This window comes from Lytechinus variegatus, chromosome 13 (genome assembly GCF_018143015.1).
Source record: "Lytechinus variegatus isolate NC3 chromosome 13, Lvar_3.0, whole genome shotgun sequence".
Taxonomy (NCBI): domain Eukaryota; kingdom Metazoa; phylum Echinodermata; class Echinoidea; order Temnopleuroida; family Toxopneustidae; genus Lytechinus; species Lytechinus variegatus.
The window spans coordinates 1867147-1880689 of record NC_054752.1 but is presented as its reverse complement, the minus strand read 5'-3'; the positions used below and the strand labels follow the sequence as shown (position 1 = coordinate 1880689).

Here is a 13543-nt window from a genome sequence, read left to right as displayed (position 1 = left end):
ATATCTGTCACCTAATGCATTAATGCTGAGCCTTAAAGCCGATGAGATTCAAGCAACAGCTAGACCAACTGACCGCTTCTCTTTTCTATGATTTACATTAGCCTTTCTCCTTTACCCTGTATAAGGGTCTCCGCTTTGCATCTTCCTTATTTTTAAGTGATATTCCTGGGGGGGGGGGGGGGGGGCAGTCAAATATGTTGCTGTACACATGCGTGGCCAAAAAAACGTGTTTAAAGGGGTGTTTTTTCAGTTTTGAACACGGGCCGCATGTGCACTCGTTAAGGGTATCAAAAACACAGATTTTCAAGAAAAAGGGTGGTTTTGAAAGACTGGTCAATGGTCAATTGCGGGGTCAAACGTATTTAGGGTATATTTTTCCAAAGCTTTTTTTTTTTAGACTAGCCAAACATGTTTAGGGTATGTTTTTCCCCAAGCTTCCCCCCCCCCCCCCCCCCCCGAGGTCAAATTCTGGCAACAATTTGTTTAGGGGCCAAATTGTGTATATAAAACCCCACGAAAAACTTTTTTAAGGGGTTATTTTGCACACAGAGAAAAAAACTTGTTTAAGAGGTCTTTGGAAATAATTTGGTCACGCATACGTACAGCAATATATTTGACCCCCATCCCCTCCCTGGGTGATATTAAACACTTGCAATGCATCAGCAGCAATCTGGTTAGGGGTGGGGGATATGGCGGGAAGGTGCAAACATGTTCCCCCCCCCCCTTGAATTTTGTACAAGAAAGTCCATTGGAATCCTTATTATTTTTTTCAAATGTGCAACTGCCAAACACATGTACGGTACCCTTTCTGTTTTTTTTTTTTTTTCTTTTCTCTTGAACTTTCACTATTCCCTTTTCTCAGCTATCAGGCTTGGCAAAGCTTAATCAAACTGTATATTGTAGGTTTGTGAAGTTTATTTCACAGCCAAGGAGATGCCGTCCATGCATGGAAGAGCAAGATATTTATACAAATTTTTGGTTTTGGTTTGACAGTGGTTATAATACAAAACCGTCTTTCCAAATGCCCAGCATTTTTCTGTGTTTTATGTTTGTCATTTGAAAGACTTTTATTTTCACTTTTGACTAAATGCAACAGTGATTCTGCAGAATTATGATTTGAATTATGATTCAGATCATGATTCTAGGGTAAAAAAGTGGCGCATAAATGCACCCTAGGTACAGGACACAGGATTATGAAATGTGAGAAGAGAATAAAAACTATATCCCATGATCTGTCCTCTCCTACCTTCATTCATCACCTCTTGCTTTCAGTAAACAACAGAGGAATGCCAGGTAGAATGCTCTTGAACTCAATGATGACTGTTTTCAAGATTCATAAGTGTAGATCTATGCATGCGTACCTGCACATGTTGGTATTTTCATTCATTTTATTTTATACATTGTATATTAAAGTTGAAAAGAGGACAAAATGGCTAGGGTAGTGCCATGCCAGGAAATGAATCCTTGACTTTCATGCAGTATATTGTCAGGCACATTTTACCACTAGACACATGAAATCTTCTTGCTTTCTCCTAAATTTGTGGCTTCACAAATCTTAATTAAAGCAAACTTAGACACTGTTCTCATACTTTCTAAAACTGGTTTACTGGAAACCAGTTAAGGAAACCAGTTTGGAAGATCGCTTTGCTAGCGTTCCCATTTGATCACCCGAAAGGGGTATTTAAAACCACTTCACGTATAAAGCTAGTGTTACATGTAGGATGGTAGTGACAATGGTGTCAAAGTCTTGAATGTTGAAAATTGGAGTTCAAGTTGATAGACAAAGCATAGATATTACCTATTAAAAGGACAACAAATTCTGAGTTTATGAGCAAAATTACTCTTTACATAGGTACATGTATATGCCCACTTATGCAAACTGAATGTGGTTTGAGCCATAGAGCTGTAGCTCCATGGTTTGAGCAGGGACTTGTACATGTAATTCTGTAATAGTAGCATAGTAGGTTCATGGTAGTAGTAGGATCCATGCTCTTCAGAACTTTGTGAGCTTTGCCTTGCTGCCAAGGAGACCCCAAGATCTTAAGATATCAAGGTCAAGACATTGGCTCTATTTCACACTCTGTTAGACACCAGATGGTGTGATCTAACATGACCGTTATCTGTCATCGCTGGATTTACGAATCTTCCAGGTTAAAATGCAATTTATAGATCCTCCACCTCATCCTCTCATCTCCCTCGCCCAGCCCTGCCAGCTTGTTTGGAATGACCCAACCTCTATCAAAATATCACAAATGTCTGATGAAAATTCCTTCGCCATGCTCAGTCGTCATACCTGGAAAGATGAAGTTGGCCTACACTGGCATGACTAGAAATTTAGGGTACTAAAATTGTAATATTTGTGTAATCATCATTTGGTTGCTTGTACTGTTTTACAGGGCCCCTTGAAAGAATCTAATTGATGAAGGCAGCACAACATATTTCAAAAATCAAGTCAGCAAGATTTTATCCATTAGATTCTTATGTGGAAGATTTATAAAGTCATACTTCTATGTTCTTTTTATGTCACACCCCCCCCCAAAAAAAAAAAAACATAAATGACATGCAGCAATATTGTTACTGTAACAAATTTAACTCATTTTTCAATCTTGTAGTAAAACTAAAAATTGTAAAGAGAAGAGTTTGAGTTTTAATCGGAAGCATTTAGGCCTGGGCATACACGTATACTTCTTTATTTGACTTAAAATTACAATATTTGTCTTGTGTACCATTTCTCACTTCACATACATGTCTTAAACAAACATGGACTTCGCTATCAAGATATGTATGTTTATCTGCATTCCACGGACATGGAGGCACATCTCTCCCTCTCCCTCTCTTCTCTCTCAGTGAATGTTGACAAATTCTTTCTAAATTTGGGGATGATTGATGCAGGTAATGTAATGTTCATGGACCATTTCTTCAACTTTGACCCCTAGCTAACCTCGCTCATAAACCCCATAACCACCTTCCTCATCTACATATAAATGGTTCAGTGATGTGTTCATATTGGAACCAAATCTTGAGGTACTTTCAAACATCGCACGTTTTGGTCTCAAAGTGCTAAGTCTGACTCTCGTCTTTCAATCTGAGGAACATGGGATTGAACCCCAGCCGTGGCATGTTTTCCTTCAGCAAGAAATTTATCTTCATCTTGCCTCACTTAATCCAGGTGAGGTGAACGCGTACAGGATTTAATTCCTTGAATGCATTAGTGCTCCTGATAAAGTAACTCGAGCTACATAGCTGGGTTATGCATTAAATCTTTTCCTTTGGCAAAAAAGGGCTATAGATATATTATTGATCAAGCTATTGTTGAAATAATGCTATCAATACTAATAATAACTAGATGACGTCATGATGACCTTTTGACCTTGAACTTGCTTTATACACATCACATGATAAGCCCCCATATCTGATGATATTTTGAAGATAATTGATGATGTAGATTTGGAGATTTTGTGCTCACAAGAAGAGGTGGGAAAATAAAAATAAGTAATAAATAAATAAAAAAGAAAATTCGTACGAAATTAATAGTTGATCTGTCGATTGACAGATCACCTAATGATTATAATGAAATTTATTGTTTTTAGTATTATCATTATAATCATTGTTATTGTTATTTTTGTTATTTATTATTATTTATTATTCTTATTGTTATCATCTTTATCATTATTTGTTATTTTATGAAGTGAATCTGAAAATGGAATGTAAGAATGCTATTAACTGATGCCCTTTTTACACAGGATTTTCTTAACCCCGGACTATCGCTAACCCCGTATTATCCTTAACCCCGTACTATTTTTTTTTCCTTTTCACACATGCCAAACTGTTATTGCTAACCCCGGATAAGGAATGCTTGCTTTTTACACACGAAACTCGCTAACCCCGGACTAGTGGTTTTTGTCGATCATTCGTAGTACAAGTGCTTCACTCGTACACTTTTTACACACGCTACAATTTCCTTAACCCCGTACTATAGGTGGGGCCAAATTGCCATTTAGCCCCACCTATAGTACGGGGTTAAGCTTAGCCCACTTTCGTTTTACACATGCGATCTTAACCCCGTACTATTGCTCTTAGCACCGCAATTGGTGGGATAACCCTGCTTTTTTGCAGGGCCAAATAATCCCGTACTATAGGTGGGGTTAGCCCACTTTGCAAAAACGCTGTGTAAAACGAAAGTGGGCTAAGCTTAACCCCGTACTATAGGTGGGGCTAAATTGCCATTTAGCCCCACCAATAGTACGGGGTTAAGGAAATTTTAGCCTGTCTAAAAAGGGTATGAGAGAATGTCTAATACATGTATGTAGGCCTTCAGACAGGCATATTGATTTCAGGGAATAACGAGCTCATTTCTAGGCTGAACAATGGTTAATTGTAGTTCTCAATGCCACATGAGAACTTGATTACAAAATGATAAATCTATTGGCCTTCTCTGTGTTATGACCCAATAACTTGGTGCAATTTAGACCTCATTTGTGCAATGATGTTACAATTTCCTTGGGATTTGATTAATCAGACTGTTGATCTAAGATATTGATTAACAATACCTTAAGATGTGAGTGGGATTATCATTTTGGGAGGATAATGAGTGTGGTTTGCAGAGTGATATTCTGAAGCTGAAGATGGCTACATGATACATATTAAAGTAGAAGTAGTATAGGCATCTTTATTGATTTATTCATTTTTTCAGACATACTAGTGTACACAAGAACATACATATATTGTAGTTGAAAGATAATGAGTAAACCACAAATTCCCTTATACTACATGACAAATGGAAGAATAGTTCCTACCACTTGTCATGATCTAATGGGATAATTTGAATACACTGATCAAATGTTCAGTTGACCACTAATCTCTTTTATTGCATACCGGGGTATCTAAGTCTAAGAAATGAATAAAATTGCTCATTCTTTTTTCATGAGCACTTCAAACAATAATTTTCCTGCTGGTGAGAGTCTAATCTTTTGTTTTTGAAAGGGCATTTACTTGTAGAATTCAATTTTATCAACAGATAACATACAATTTACATGGTGTATGAAAGATTAATTTACTTTTAATTAAAGAAAAACAAGTGAACCATTATTGCACATTAAAGAGAAATGCCAGTAGTTGCAGTAAACACTGATTTCATTTTCATAAGAAAGTCTGTAAAACCACGCTTAATTGTCAGTATATCATCAAGGATCTAGATCTGGTAAAGTTACATAAACTGAACTTAGTGAAATCTTGAAATCTACGCTAAAAAATGTTCACACTGAAGATCACCAACACAGATAGGCACACGTGGGACAGCGTATTATTATTGATGGAATAAAGACCCGACGGAAGTGACCGAATCAGCGCTTATTTTGCTTATTTCTCAGCAATTACACAATTTCTTCCAGAATCCTTTGGCACATATTTTTTATTCATATAAACAGACACTTGGGTGGTCATTATATTAGATTCTGTAAAAAGTCATTTTGAGATCGTTACGAATACTGGAATTTCTCTTTAAATAGAGGCCTTTCTGCATGGATGTATGGTATGTTAGCCCAAAATATATTAGACACAGTGTTTAGTACCAAGTGATTCCATTTTATGTAATTTTCTCTTGATATTTGATACTTTCCCCCAATAAATAATATATACTAGTCACTTTGTGAATTGATATATGTAGGAGTAGAATGGCAACCACAAGAGTTGAATTTCAAAGTTAATCTTCATAGAATAAACCCTATGGACATGCTTCAATGGAATAAAAGTACAGGAAGAAAGAGAGAGGTTCACATGAAACTTTTAATTGTTTGTAAACTAACATATGAACCAGTCTTGTATACCACCACTGCAACTACTCAAATCTGGGTCCCGTAACGCAAAAGATTAGCAATGATCTTAGACACATTTTTCGACGATAGATTACATTGACTACAATGTACAATCAATCGTAAAAATCAAGTGTACAATTAATCGCTAACCTTAGTGTTACAGAACCCAAGCCAGGTTTCTATCCCATCATGCATCATTGTGACCAGAGTAGTCTTGTGACAAAGGCCCACTGAAATGATAACACACATCAATTCACTAAGTACTCAATGTGTTCATACCATGGTAATTGCATTGCCTAGTATAGCAGGGGAAGTACTTTTCCTCTCAAAATATTTATATTTATTATTTATATTATATTTTTTATATTTTAGTTATCTCAAAAGGTATATTTCAATCAAGACTGCATGTAGGCCCTCCTACATGTATTTATAGCACACATATTGTTGAGCGGTTCACTCCACCGTCAAACATAAATTTGCTCTCAAATTCAGAGTAACATAAATACAATATAACAAAGTATTTGAAATTAAAATAGACAGGGCATTCTGTTATGCGACAATAATCCATTGACTAAATGAATCCTGTATTTCCCATACTTGAGACCACAGTCTGGTTCCTAGAGGTACATTTAAACCAAATGGATGAACTTCAGAATAAATTGGAAAGTTAAACTTGACTATAGAGACTAGAGTGTCGTATGAACGTCGCCAGAAAGAGGCCAGAAAGAGAGATGAATGGATTGAAGTATAAAAGGAGAAATTGATGTTACTTGAGGGAGAATGGGATTCTATTGAGACTTGATGGTGAGAGTGACCCTTTGGAGAGGCTACTGACTTACCGTTTATTGACCTCAATCGAAAGGGGGATACAGGGAGAAATAATCTGGGAAAATTCAAGATCTTCAGGGAGCACTTGTGGAATTTCATTAGATGAGATATTGCATGGTCAATGTGAGGTCAATTAATATGTTGTTAGATAAGTGAGTGAAATAAATCTTTGGGAATTTTTGTGATAATTAAGATTTTATCAACTTTTCAAATTTTGATGCATACATGTATGTTCACTTTAATTCTCGCTCTGAACATTCTCTTTATTTGTATTATTTTTTATATTCTAATTCATCAAAAGGGGCAAGGATTATTCCTTTGCCAAAATCTTCTTGAAAGTTGTTCTTCTGATAACACAAACTTGCTTGAGGTTGTGTGATCAGAAGAACATCATCAATAGGCGGTGCTGCACCATCCCGAGTTTGCTCAATCTTGAGATTTTAGCCCGATCGGCCCTCTTTGCGAATAATTTCGAGATTCAAGAAACCCCGTCTCCACCATTGCAAGAAGTGCGATTCCTGCTCGAGCGAGGCATCGATGCACTATGGTTCGATGCCGTGAATAAATAATCCTGAGTGCGTCTGCACCTGCGAATTAGCGCGATAATTCGTAAAAATAGCGCGCTATTTTGCTAATCCAAGTTGACTTGGGATTGCAATCTTGAGATTAATCCTATGAACTAGCGCCATAATTGCATCTCCATTGCAAATCATCTCGTGATTGTTCAGATCGGAATGATTTGCCAGATCAGAAATAGCGCGCTAATTTGAAAACTATTATTGGGGTTATCTTGCTTATTACTTATAATCTTATGAAGACCATTTCTTACTTCCGCTCTCTGATAGAGTACTTTGGTAGCTGTCATAGTCTACATTCTAAGGTTGTTACCATGATCATTGCAAATTTCAAATAATGGTTTTCTTTTGCAATGTTGTGAACATAAAACAACTATTGCTTTTACATCCATATGTACCTCTTGTATAGCGCATATCACATTATGTCATAACGTCCTTATGCGCTTCCAAAGGACTTGGATATTGTTACCCCAGCTATAGCCCCGCAGCCTTTTACAGCCCGGTGGCATTTTAAAGAATAAATTCCTGCCAGGTACACATTCATTTCACCTGGGTTGAGTTCAGCACAATGTGGATGAATTTATTGCTGAAGGAAAATATGCCATGGCTGGGATTAAAACCCATGAACCTCTGTTTCAAAGTCAGAAGACTAATCCACTGGGCCACAACGCTCAACATTATTACCGGTATGAAGTACTTCTTTGTCATTTGATAGCTAATGTATTCTTTTGTTTTCTTGTTTATCTTTTTTCTACAGCCACACCTTTCCCAGATGCGATCAAGTGTTTTACCTGTGATAGTAGAAAGACTAATAAGGAGTGTAATGATCGGGCTTATGATGCTTTCTGCCCACAAGGTTTGTTTTGTAGGGTTTCTTTGAAAAAACAATAATTTCAATGATGATGAAAATTGTAGTACAATAATTACAATTATCCATAAGGAAGTGAAGACACAGTTGAAAAAAAAATGAAAATCCATATTTTATTGTTTGAAATAGAATCTGAAATAGAATACTATGAACCTTCATTTTGCCCAATATTGATAGCCACTGTGCATGTTCAGAGATTGATGAGGCTCTATCCCTTTTATCGGTAGCAACTCCCATCATTTAACATCTTTTGGTCTGACGCAGCTGGGGGTTTGAACTCTTTACCTTCTGGTTGAATGCTCTACCAAATGAGCCCACTTACTGGCATATCTTTGTGCTTGATATATCCCAGTGATACTGCTTTTAATCTTATTTTTTTAGGAAGGGGGTGGGGACCTTGTGTTTTATTCAAATTTTCAACAGATTTTGTAAACTGACCTTTTCTAATTATAGGCCTACATGTACATGTTCTGCAGGTAATGTTTGGTAATGTTTCTAGAAAAAAGTAAACAAAATAACTTTCAAGCAAGATTAATTTGCTATAAGAAAGTACAAATATTCAATGTAACTATTCACCATATGTTACATGTATAAGAATTAAGAACGAATGCGTTTTCTCTTTCCTATTTGCTATACATTGATCATCTTTTAAAGTTTTATTTGCATTGTATTTTATACAAACTGTCTAAAATTATTATTTTGTTTTTGAAAATATAGAGGTTACCAAAGAATTTGACTTCAGTTTTGATGTGTATAAAATCTTACAATGTAAACTCAATGCTTTCAGCCAGCACATGGCAAATCATGCTTTTCATATTTGTATAGGCTACAACAGGAGACTGAGGAGAGCTTTCATGAAACAAATATTCAGCTATTTTAACTAATGCTTTTGCTCTCAACCAAACAGATACAAGTATTTCAGTAGCTTTTAACATATAGTCTGTGAAATTCACTGAATATTTGCTTCATGAAATGCTTCCCTGCATCTACTACCCTTCAGAATATCATTCCCTGATAAAATTTACCTATTATTTTCTTAAAATATTCATTCCCTTTTTTGACAGGTACAAAGTACTGTTACACCTCCCATCATCTCAATAGTCTATCCGGTGAGAGTGTTATGATTACTAAACTGTGTGCTACTAATGGAGAATGTACTCCAAATGCTGTGGGTTGCTTTGATTTATCATCTCAACAGTTTGATACAAAGGTAAGTCTATTTTAAATACGTTTGTTTGATAAAGTAAATGCATCACCGACGTTCATTGCCATGAGTTCGCTTACTTTTCCTAGTGGATCAATAACTTTTTCCTACATGTAGGCAGCAAGGTGATGATGATGATCCACAGCAATTTATATTGCACCATATTTCTGTTAAAAACATTGATACATGTAGGTGCAGGCTCATCCAATAAGTTGATTGCTACACATAAATGACATTCAAGGGTATGTTATATAAAGATATAAGTCTGACTAATCACACTTAAATTTCCATTTGCATGTGATACATGCATCACCTCATTGGTCAGAATCAAATGTTCATGTGGTGCGCACTACTGCCTATTGATCATTAATTTACAATTAAAATTAAAGAAATATTTAACTAAACAATGAATCCCCAATTCAGAAAGGATAACTTTAAATAAGAACCTCCCAGGAAGAATGAAATGTTTAATTGAGGTTTGTGATTACTTTGAACAAGAAACACTGCAATTAAAGCATTGGAATGAGCATTTACAGCTCTCAGGATTAATGCACAGGTGTAAAATGAGAGCAGGACTTGTGAGAATGTACATGTATTAATAAGGAATGCACAAATCAGTTTGCATCCATGACATTGAATTGTTGAATAATTGATGTGGCATATTCAAGCAGAATCCACCTTATAAAAGGTTGATTGGAGTCTGTACAAAATGTTGCAAAAAATGCATGAAAAGTTTTAGATTTAAATTTTTCTAAGTGAAACAAGTGAACTAAGCAGATATTACAGTAAAAGAAACCGTTAAAATTTAGTGACTCTGAGTTCATTAATGAAAAGAACCTTTCGGTTTTGAGGATGGTAGTGCTTTTATTTTCTTAGAAACATCTTGTATAAGAAAGTGAACTGTTTGTTTAATTTTTGTCAAGTTTAATACATTAACATACATGTATTGATATGATTGTGATTACAATTTACTCAATAAAGATTCAATTTTCATTCCCTTTTTTTTGTTCAGAAATGTATTTCATGCTGCGAGGGTTCAAAATGCAACGAGGCTGTTCCCACGAACTCGAGCACAGCTGTTTTTACAACGATCACGCCGTACAGCCACGGAACATTATTACAATCATCAAGACTGTTCACATTGCTGTGTTTAGTCTTATCAACGGTGTTAGTCAGAGGATGGTTATGGAACATCTAGCACTTTGAATGACTTCAAACTTTCTCTTTGTGTGAACACAACATCGTTCATTTGAACGTTTCAGTCTCTACTTGTGATATGTGGTGTACATTTAGCTGAAGTGAGAACAGTCCCCAGCCAAGTGGAGTAGTACTACAGTATATGCAATGCCAGGATAAAGCTTGTTAGGGTTATGTATACAAGTTTTGGAGCAGATTAAAAGACAAAATCTTAGGAAATTGATGAAATCAGACAGTACATGTATGTCAAACTTTTTAAGTTTTTGCTCCATAATGTTCACCTCTACAAGGACAAACCCACCGAGAATCAACCATTTTAAGACTTTTTTCCCACCATGGATGATCTTAATTTATCCCAAACAGACTAACAGTTTGGTCGCAGGATGTTAGGATGGTGACATCATTTCTTGGACTACTCTAGCACGTACTCATGTATACATCATGCAATAGATTAGCAGTTTTAATGCATTTTGCTAAATAGCTTGATATCCAAGAAAAACATCAGCATTTATGGACTGACAAGCTTTCCCTGGTTTTCATTGGCCGAGACGAGCAGGTACCAGACTGTTACTATGGTAACTGTTGGATAATGACATCTTGACAGTGCCAACAACTTTCATGGAATTGTCCTAGGATCCTTAGCAGACCTGGGCCCCGTTTCACAATCACTTATTATAATGACAAATGCACAATTGCTCAAGCAAATTTACTATCAACCAGTAAGATAGGATATCTGTAGCTGTTAACTGTTCTTGCAAATTTGTTATTATAAACAAGTTTTATGAAACGGGCCTCGGAATTAGTTGATCCTTTGGCTGCTGCTATTTTTTCTCTCTTTTATATCAGTTTGGAAACATCTTGTCATTTTATTATGAACGTGGGCGTAGTAGTCTAGGTAGATGTATATGTTTTTTTTTTCAGTGAAACAAGAGTGCAAGAATATATATTCTGTGAATATGTACATATGAGGATAACTTATAGAGATGTTTTATCTTGTTTTATACGTACATTATGATGTCTATAATGTATAGTATGCTAGGAAGAATATTTGATGAATACAGATTTGTCTAGTGTATGGGCATAATATGTAAATGATAAATGCAGAAAACGAATGTTCCCAGAATGTGTAGATGGAAAGGTGCATTAGGAATTGCACTCTGGATCATCTTTCTTGCATACATCAGTGTTCAGGTTTTCATGTATATTATCTTTGGTAATGATACATGTATAATTTGGCACAAATGTGCATTTAAAATTTAGTATGACTTTTTGTCAGACTTAATAACTCTTTGAGGAACAATTCCCTCCCACCACCACCCTTTCTGCCTTCCCCTTTCAGATTATGATGTAATGTCCCTAGAACCTTTGAAACATAATGTATTATTGGCCTGGTTCCTAAAATTTAGAACAAGGTCAATAATACATTTATTTCAGTAGTTCAGTAGGGCTAATTATATATTCAAGAGGTCATACATATCTTGGGGCCCCATGGACCGATTCCCACCATATTTGGGTTGATGCTCAGCTGAAATATGGTACAAAAAAATCCCTGGTAAAATACAAAAAAAAGAAAATTGATGATGTCACGCTGTGAACAGGGCTGTGTAAATGTATTTTCTTTATGCTTGCCCATTCTCTCTGGACTGCTTTGCCAAGAATAATCATGATTTAGATAGAGACCTTTGAGGCTGCGGTTCCTAATGATTCAGTTCATTTTTTACCTCCCAGGCACAGGTGATGCCAAACAAATAATGATAATAATGATTGCCCCAAGCATATATCTCACCTGCTTCATTTTCCAGTAATGAAAAGTAACAATTTGAATAAAATTTTGCAACATTAATATGAGTTGGCCATGCTATGAGCGGTACATGAGTTGAATATTTCATTTCTAATTCATTCTCCAAAAAAAGCTTGCCCTTTCACGTTTTTCATTTTTTCTAGTAGGCAAGTGTCTGTAAATCCCAATCTGAACATTTGTTTTGATTGATTGAAAGCTGCACTACATTATAGCATACTTGTTCATGTTATGTTGGCCTATGCAGTATGATAAACAAATATGAATGCTATTGATAACAATTATTGTATTTAATTCCTGTAATTGCTCAATAACAGGGTATTTTTCATTTTTATTTCTTGCCATTTTTTATTTCCATATGTACAAGATGTAGTTACAGCATCAATGAATTTTTAATCTTTTTTAAGACTTGGCCAGAAGCAAAATTAAGTGACAGAAGCAAAATTAAAATTGACAGATCAATGGAAAACTATTCTACAGAATTCAACGAGATGTATCATTTGTGTTTCTGTATGGAGCCTAATACCAAGCAGTTGTATGTCCGTGGTTCTTTCTTCATGCATTTCCCTTCTTTCTATTATTCCTTCTTCATTCTCATTTCCTCCATGTTTGCGCCTCATATCTCTATTCTTCACCCCCCCCCCCATCTCTCTCTTTTGCTTACTTGCAATCTCTCTTCACTTATATCTCATTATCCTCTGTTTACTCTTGTCATTTAAAAAAAATGTGTGATGGTTGTTATTCTATATACAGCTATGTCCAATAGTTAGTGAACCTTACCACACTCCTTCATGCCAAGAGTTGAATGTAGACAACACTACATTATTCAGCAAGCCCACAGAAACAAACTATATTGAATATAATATTTTATCCCCGGACTTCACAACTATAATGGCAGAACCTGAACACTTTAACCCTTATATGTATTAAACTGGATGAGGGGGTCAATTTGACCCCCCCCTCAACAAATTTCGCCGCCAAGCCCCTGCGCAAATTTTTTGACCATGCCGCTTGCTGACTTATTACTTACAAGTCTTGCGCATCTTTTGAGACCAAATTTGCGACGCCTGGGTACTGGTTTCCGAAATTATGCCATATTTTGTAAGTGCATGTCGGTCCCAAACTTGCTCAAAAACATGATTACGTGTATAAAGTCAAAGCAAATTTTTTTTTCAACCAAAAATCATAAATGTATGATTATTTTTACTTTTGTTGGTTTAGATGGATTCATTTGATGTTATTTATGATTGCAAAAGGGTC

General features: G+C 35.8%; 1 protein-coding gene across 2 annotated transcripts in view; it reads left to right on the top strand.

Annotated features, from left to right (window-relative positions):
- The window catches only part of LOC121426589 (ly6/PLAUR domain-containing protein 6-like), a 44810-nt gene extending 32469 nt beyond the window's left edge, over nucleotides 1-12341 (top strand). For both annotated transcript variants that reach the window (XM_041622944.1, XM_041622943.1), the window contains exons 4-6: nucleotides 7974-8072; nucleotides 9149-9294; nucleotides 10301-12341. In XM_041622944.1, the coding sequence (XP_041478878.1) occupies nucleotides 7974-8072; nucleotides 9149-9294; nucleotides 10301-10486 (431 nt within the window). In that variant the 3' untranslated portion in view covers nucleotides 10487-12341. The remainder of the gene's footprint in view (nucleotides 1-7973; nucleotides 8073-9148; nucleotides 9295-10300) is intronic.
- Nucleotides 12342-13543: the final 1202 nt, after the last annotated feature.